Below are 8,138 nucleotides of genomic sequence, written 5' to 3' on the forward strand. Positions count from 1 at the left end.
TGTATGAATATAAGTTTTTAATTTCACTTGGGTCAGTACCTAGGAGGGGGAGATTATGCAGTAAGTATAGCTTTAACTTTGTAAGAAATTGCCAAAATATTTTCCTGGTGACTGAGCCATTTTGCCTTCCCACCACCACTGTATGAGAGGTCCAGCTGTTCCACATCCGTGCTAGTACTTGGTATTGTCAGTTTGAAAATCTTTTTATTTTAGCCAGTCAGATTGTTATGGTGTAGTATTTCATTATGGCTTTATTTTTTATTTTAGAGAGAGTGAGCAGGGGAGAGGGGCAGAGGGAGAGAGAGAGAGCATCTTAAGGAGGCTCCATGCTCAGTGCAGAGTCAGATGTGGGGCTCAATCCCATGACTCTGGGATCATGACTTGAGCTGCAATCAAAAGTCAGACATTCATTATGGTTTTTTGTTTCTTTGTTTAGATTGTTAAGTTTATTTATTTTGAGAGAGAGGGAGAGGGAGAGAGGGAATCCCAAGCAGGCTTCACATTGACAGTGCACAGCTCGAACCCACAAACTGTGAGATCATGACCTGAGCCAAAGTCAGACACTTAACTGAGTTAAAACTGTGGTTTTAATTTGCATTTCCCTAGTGACTAAGGATGTATTTTTTATGAATTTATTTGCCATCTGTGTATCTTTTATGACTTTTCAGATTTTTTTGCCCATTTTTTAAATTGTTATATTTGTTTTCTTGTTGGGATCTGAGAATATTATGTATTCTGGATACAAGCCCCTTATCTATAAGTGTTTTGCATGTTTTCTCCTAGGCTGTGGCTTTTTTTTTTTTCTTTCTTTCATTAACATAATGTCTTTTGAAGAGAAGTTCTTAATTTTAATGAAGTCCAGTTTATCATTTATTTTCTTTTCTGGATCATGCTTTTGGTGTCCTAGCCAAGAAAGTTTTGCCTGACCCAAGGTCACAAAGATTTTCTTCTGGAAATGAACTGAAGGAAATTTTTCATTACCCAACTGAATCCTGGGGTACTTCACTGTGTAGGACATTTTTCTTCACCATAACTAAGAAGGCCACTTTCTTGCTACTAAGTAGTAACTGCTAGAAAGAAAACAGCACTGCAGTTACTCTGGAATTGGGCCTCAAATGAGCAGCAGTGGTTATATAGATAAGCAGAGTCATGTAAAGAGTGGTGGACCAGTGCCCAAAATCAGCTTGCCCTGATTTACATCCACTGCAGGGAACTTGAGTGATCTTCACTCTGTAGGTTTTGACCACGCCTACTGTCGCCTGAGTTATTCTGGCTACACCAAGTCAGGAACTCCTGCCCTAGCTTCTCACCTGTTGTAGCAGTTTGGGAAAAGCAGTCTGCTATAGTAGTTAAGTGCATAGGCTCTGAAGCTGGACTTCTTAGATTCAAATCCTGGCTCACCCACATGTCAGCTGAGTAGTTTTACCCTAGTAAAACTGTCTGTGCTTCCTTTTGTCATCTGTAAACTGCAGATATAACACTTCACAAGGTAAAAGCTCAATAAATGTTAGCTATTGTTAATGTTAGCATTTCTTGAACACCTGTGCACTGGGTATTCATATTATCTTTTTAAAAAATATTTTATTTATTTATCTTGAGAAAGAAAGAGCAAGTGGAGGAGAGGCAGAGATGGAGAGAGAAAGGATCCCAAGCAGGCTGTGCATCATCAGCACAGAGCCCAATATGGGGCCCAATGAAGAGCCCGACACTCACGAACCATGAGATCATGACCTGAGCCAAAATCAAGAGTTGGATGCTCAACCAACTAAGCCATGCAGGCGCCCTTTAATCCATGTTATCTTAATTATTACAATAACACTGGAGTAGATGTGTCCACATGCAGGAGAAAATCTGAGGCTCAGCGATGCTGGGTAATTTGCCCAATGATGGCCATGAAGAGATTTGATTCCAGGTCTGTCAAAGCCTCTCTTCTGCACTGTGCTTCATTGTTTTCTTAGTAGTGAAGCACTTTATGGTACTTTAAAAACAAAATGAGGTATACCTACTAGTAGGTATTTTTACAAGTGATTACTATTTGGTTTTCTGCTTTACATTGCTGAAGTTTAAACCTGAGCTGAACATAGTAGTACACATAAAGAGCATCAAATATAAATAAATGGTCACGGTTTAGGCTAAAGAATTATTCTCTGGTGATGTATCTAAATCTCCTCTTTTGTATTTTGTTTCCCAACAGGCTGTTATAATGGGTTAGTTTATGTTCTGAAAAGTAATAGTGGAGAAGAATACTGGATGTTTACTACCAAGGATGCTGTCAAAAGCTCAGCAACCATGGATCCAACCACAGGACTCCTTTACATTGGATCTCATGACCAGCATGCATATGCTTTAGATATTTATGTGAGAAACCTCATCAGTTTCTTATCATAAGCTTAGAAGAGTAGGACACTGTCAAGTGCTCTTGACTAAGGGGGGCCCGGTATTCACTCTTCCCTAAGTTTAGCATTGCGGTCTGGGAAGAATGAGTTAATTAACAGTCTTAATATCTTAAGACATTTTTAACATCCTTACCAGATTTTCACAAATAAATTTGTTACTCAGAGTTTTTAAATCTAAAGAGCTTAGAATTACCATCTTGACAATATAAAGAATCACAAAGGGAAAAATATCAATAAGACCTGATAAGTTGGGGAAAACCATTTGAAGCAAATGTGACAGAGTTAAGATTCATTTATAAGAATAAATGGAAGAACAAACACAAATTATAAACACATGGAAAAATAAACAAGGAATATAAACATAAAAGACCCCAAAGAAGAAGTGTCTAGTAAATGTATTTAAATGTTTCCTATCTTTAGTAATCAAAGGATTGAAAATTTAAACTACATGATAGATAACCAGATAGTATTAGACCAGAATATGTTAAATGCTGGTGGGGGGGGGGGTGCATTGTAACTAGTGAAGTCTCTGAAGAAAACAGTTGGGCCACAGCTAACTTTCATATCCTTTGATTCAGTAAAATTCTTCTAGGATTCTATCCTGCCAAAGTAATCAGAAACATGGACAGTTATGTGCACCGAGATGTCTATTACTAGGTTTTGTTTATGATACCATGAAATTAGTTTGAAACAAGTTTCAGTGATAAGGTAGAGAAATAATTTTATGTTCAGATGAGATATTATGCATTAAAGTGATAGAGTTTTACCAAGTAAATGAGCTAAATTAGATGCCAGTATATATTCAGAATGATCTCAACTATATTAAACTATTGTATGTCCCAAAAAGATCAAAAGGGAAAATGCTGAAATATTTACAGTGGTTCTCTCTGGGTGGTCTTTGTAATCTTTATACTAACTTGAATCTCTACAGTGAGACTGTATTACTTTTATACTAAGAATAAAAATTTACATTAATTAAATAGAGGTGATATGAGAAATCAGATATGTAGATTTGTTAACCACCAGCAGAAACCAATTAATTTGTTTTCTTATTTGCAGAAAAAGAAGTGTGTTTGGAAGTTAAAATGTGGAGGAACTGTCTTTTCGTCCCCTTGTTTGAGCCTGATACCACATCATTTATATGTGGCTACACTGGGCGGCCTGTTACTGGCTATAAATCCTGTAGGCATAAAATAACATATATTGATTTTATTATTTGTCTTGAATGTTTTATTTTTGCTTTGAATTCTGAAAAATTGAAGTATTTTTTAAAAATTTTAAGTTTATTAATTTATTTTGAGAGAGACAGAGACCGTGTGAGTGGGGGAGGGGCAGAGAGAGGGAGACCGAGAATCCCTATCAGGCTCCACACTGCCAGTGCAGAGCCCAGTGCGGGGCCCGAACCCATGAAACCGTGAGATGTTGACTTGAGCCAAAACCAAGAGTCAGATGCTTAACTGACTGAGCCACCCAGGTGCCCCCTAAAGTAGTTTTTAATTAACTATAGTCCAGCTTTCACTGGACCAGAACTCCTTAAAAATGATTGATATGAAGATAGAAGTTCTATGTATGTCTTGGATCTGTTTTTTTTTAATTGGTAGAATTTTCTCAGTCATATTAAAACTTAGAATAGTTTAAGGATAGATCTTATGTTCTAATTATATCCTGGTTTTATTGTACGTTTTTATCTCACCTCTTATAAAGAGCACTGATTAATTTTATAGTTGTGTATATGTATGCTAGCTTCATTTATGATATCAGCATGCCATTATAGCACTTTCTGATGTTTATAGCTTTGCCCCTGGGAGATTTTATGAGTTTGTTTCATAAAGGGTAATTGATTAGTAATATAATTTAAATGCTGTGAATTGCTTTTGCTCATGGCAGGCCACTGGGAACACAGTTTGGAAACATTCCTGTGGAAAACCACTCTTTTCTTCTCCACGGTGTTGCCTACAGTATATTTGTATTGGCTGTGTAGATGGAAATTTACTCTGCTTTACTCACTTTGGAGAACAGGTAAAAAATTTCTGGTTCCATTTTACATTATCTTTCTCAAAGTCATAATAGTTGGTGACCACTGAAGTAAAATTGTAAACATCATCATTTAAGTCATTGTATTGAAAACTAGTTTGATTTTAATTGTCAAGCCATAGGTTTCTTAATTTTGGAATGAGAGTATAGTAGATTGAAAAGATTCAAACACTTTTATTTGTGCCCTCCCCCAATTTTTTTAAAAGTTTATTTATTTTGACAGAAAGAGAAAGTGGGGTAGGGAGGGAGAGAAAGAATGCTAAGCAGGTTCTGTGCTGGTAGCACAGAGCTGGATGCAGGGCTTGAACTTATGAACGTGACCTGATCATGAGCTGAGATACAGTTAGACACTTAACTAACTTAGCCATCCAGGCACCCTGCCCTCCCCCAATTTTAAAAACTTGACCAGTTTTGGGGCGTCTGGGTGGCTCAGTCAGTTGAGCGTCCGACTTTGGCTCAGGTCATGATCTTATGGTTCATGAGTTCGAGCGCCCTGTTGGGCTCTGTGCTGACAGCTCAGAGCCTGGTACCTGCCTTGGATTCTCTCTCTCTCTCTCTCTCTCTGTCCCTCCCCCACTCATGCTTTGTCTATCAAAAATAAACATTAAACAAACAAAAACTTTGCCAGTTTTTAGGCAATTTTATTATGATTTCTATTGAGGTGTTGAACATTTATTTATTTATTTTGAGAGAGAAAGAGAGAGCATGAATGGGTTAAGGGCAGACAGAGAGAGATGGAATCCCAGGCAGGCTCCGTGCTGCCAGCACAGAGCCTGATGTGGGGCTCGAACTCACAAAACTGAAATCATGACCTGAGCCGAAATCAAGAATCTCACACATTTAACCGACTGAGCCACCCCGGCACCTCAAGGTTTGAACATTTAAAGATGCCCCTGCTTTTTCTATGAAAACCAAAATAGGTGGCATAACCCAAATTGCATTGTATGAAGTGCCATCTTCAACTTCATGACTGGCAGGGTAGGCTTCTTCTGCATTACATTAGGTCTTTTTTTTGGGGGGGCGGGGAGGATAATCTCCACTTCTTTATCCACAAGTGACTATCACTGGTGGCCCAACTGCTGCTGTAGGTTTGATGTTGGGGACTATTTGTATACTTGAGAGAGTGCTAACTCCACCCTGAGTTAGCCCAGTGGTGGCCAGTGTTGCCCTGGTGCTTTTTATTCTACTTTCACTCTGCCTGGCCTGGCAGTTCCTTGATGTGGGACAATTACTTTGTGATGAGATCTTTTGTGATGTTCACTTAATATTTTTACTTACAAAATAGTTTGAACATATTCTCACCTTTAGATTCCTAAGAAGTAAGAAGAGGCAAATACTGTTACTCCTATTTTTTTGGGTGAACCATAGATGAAAATGATTTTTCCAAGTGGACAGAATTAAGATTACAAATCCTGTTTCATGAAGATGCCCACTGTTCTCATTTTGTTTGCTTTTTATTCTGCTTTTACTGTAAACACTACCTTAGACTTGTGCCTTTTCCTTCTTTTCTTCAAAATATTGGCCGACAGGTTTGTCTATGGTACCTTTAAAATAAGTAGAGAGTATATATCCACAGGCAGACACACAACTCATGGCTTTTTGTTTAAACCTTTAATTTGAATTATTGCACATAAATTTTCCTTTTCAGTCACTTCCATCTTCTTACATTAGGAGAATAGAACAAGATCTAGTTTTTAATAAGATACATTGAAAACTGAGTGTAGTTTTATCTTTGAACTTAGTGTCTCTGAACATAATAGTAATAGCTTGCTCTTGAATGGGGTTCAAATTAGTTTTATTTCATCATATTCTGCATAGCAGTGACTCATGTAGTAAGAACACTCCAGTGTATTTTGTTCTAGATTTTACCACTGGGAACAGAGGTATAATTTGAGAATGCTACTTTTCAGAAAAAGCCATTATTTCCTCTCTCTGTGTGTAGTTACCATTTAATAGCTTACATTGCTTACATTTTTATTAAGAATTTCCTAAAGCTTTACAGGACAATTGTTGAACTTAGATGAATTATTTTTGCCTTTCTCGTCCTTCAGGTTTGGCAGTTCTCTACCAGTGAACCAATCTTTTCATCCCCATGTACCTCAGCATCAGAGCAAGAAATATTTTTTGGTTCCCATGATTGCTTTATCTACTGTTGTAATATGAAAGGTCACCTCCAGTGGAAATTTGAAACTACTTCCCAGGTGTATGCGACACCGTTTGCTTTCTGTTACCAAGATTGTAGCAATGAAATGTTGCTGGCAGCAGCATCTACTGATGGGAAACTGTGGATCTTGGAATCTAAGAGTGGACGATTGCAAAGTGTGTATGAACTTCCTGGACAAGTCTTTTCTTCTCCTGTGGTCTGGGAATCAATGCTTCTTATTGGATGTAGAAATAATTATGTTTATTGTCTGGATTTGTTGGGTGGACATCAAATATAATCAAGTACAGTCCTTATTCGATTATCTGAGATATCTGAAAATATTTTATCGTTACAGAACATTTGGATTAGTCTTATTTTATACTAAAGATTATTTTTGCTTAAGAAACTTGTCTATGATACTTTATTGGAGAATGATCATATTTTACTTCCTATAGCGGAACAAATGCTTTTAAAAGGAATTACAGAACAAAAACATCAATTTATTTAGTAGCACTCTTTGAATTAGGCTATGGATATTTTACTTTGGGCTTTTTTCTTTTTTTTATAGACTTCTGTGAAAAAGAAGATCAGAGTTTACTTGGTGGGTTAAAAACTCAGTCCATGATGTAATACACCATTTACTTATTTACAGTGAGATCTATTAACGAAAGGTTTTCAGAGGTAGGATGTTTTTTTATCAAATTAGGTTCCTTATTTAGTATGTTTAAGTGAACAAAATACCAGTATTGAACTATATCTATGTATATATTTATCTCTCTTCCTATAATAGTTCCTTTGATTTATCCTCTTTTTTTTCCATTTTTGATATACAAATCTTGATGAATATTTTTGTGTCTGTATTTCTCAATTTATTAGATTTTGTGATTGTATGTCCTTTTTTCACTGGCTTGGAGGTAGGAAACACAACAAAAACCAGGAAAGAAAAAACTCTATGTACTTTTAAGTGTCCTGATTCTCTTAATGTGTATGGTTTGGGGCTGGACCTGCTTCTCCAGTGCCATAGTCCTTTGCTTATACCTGCATTTGCTTGGTATGAAGTTGCCCCCGGTGAATTATAGCTCCTCCTGGGAGCCAGGCCCTGTATGCAGTCTCCTCTTGCACCTGGGCTTGGTCCATGATTTGCTTTAACCAACAGAATGCAGTGGAGGTGACACTAATGTCACTTCTGAGCCCAAGATTTAAGAAGGGCTGGGCACTTCTGCTCTCATGGGATCCCAGAGCTGCCACATGAGAAGTCTGGCAGCTAGACGGAGAGGACATGTTGTGAGGGAATGGCCCTGACGTTTACTAAGAAAACCAAGGAAGCCAGAGAACCAAGGACAGGTGAAGCCCCACACATGTGGCCCCCAGCATTCCAGCCAGCCCCCAGCTATTCAGGCCATTCTGGTGCCAGACATTTAATTTCTCACCCATAGAATCCTGAGAAATAATAAAATGGCAGTTGTTTTAAGCCACTAAGTTTTAGGGTAGTATGTTAGAGTAGGGAGTTTTAGGTGGTAGCAGCAGGGATCACTGGAGCAGAAGTTATGTCATCTTCTTTTCCA

General features: G+C 37.6%; 1 protein-coding gene across 7 annotated transcripts in view; it reads left to right on the forward strand.

The window, feature by feature from the left end:
• AASDH (aminoadipate-semialdehyde dehydrogenase) overlaps positions 1 to 7,530 on the forward strand; it is a 43,971-nt gene extending 36,441 nt beyond the window's left edge. For 6 of the 7 annotated variants that reach the window (XM_045473967.1, XM_045473966.1, XM_045473968.1 and 3 more), the window contains 4 exons: positions 2,195 to 2,358; positions 3,456 to 3,578; positions 4,284 to 4,415; positions 6,482 to 6,975. In XM_045473967.1, the coding sequence (XP_045329923.1) occupies positions 2,195 to 2,358; positions 3,456 to 3,578; positions 4,284 to 4,415; positions 6,482 to 6,871 (809 nt within the window). In that variant the 3' untranslated portion in view covers positions 6,872 to 6,975. Of the gene's footprint in view, positions 1 to 2,194; positions 2,359 to 3,455; positions 3,579 to 4,283; positions 4,416 to 6,481; positions 6,976 to 7,141 lie in introns of those variants that run through there. The other variant, XM_045473969.1, reaches the window with a different exon arrangement.
• Positions 7,531 to 8,138: the final 608 nt, after the last annotated feature.

This window comes from Leopardus geoffroyi, chromosome B1 (assembly GCF_018350155.1).
Source record: "Leopardus geoffroyi isolate Oge1 chromosome B1, O.geoffroyi_Oge1_pat1.0, whole genome shotgun sequence".
Taxonomy (NCBI): Eukaryota; Metazoa; Chordata; class Mammalia; order Carnivora; family Felidae; genus Leopardus; species Leopardus geoffroyi.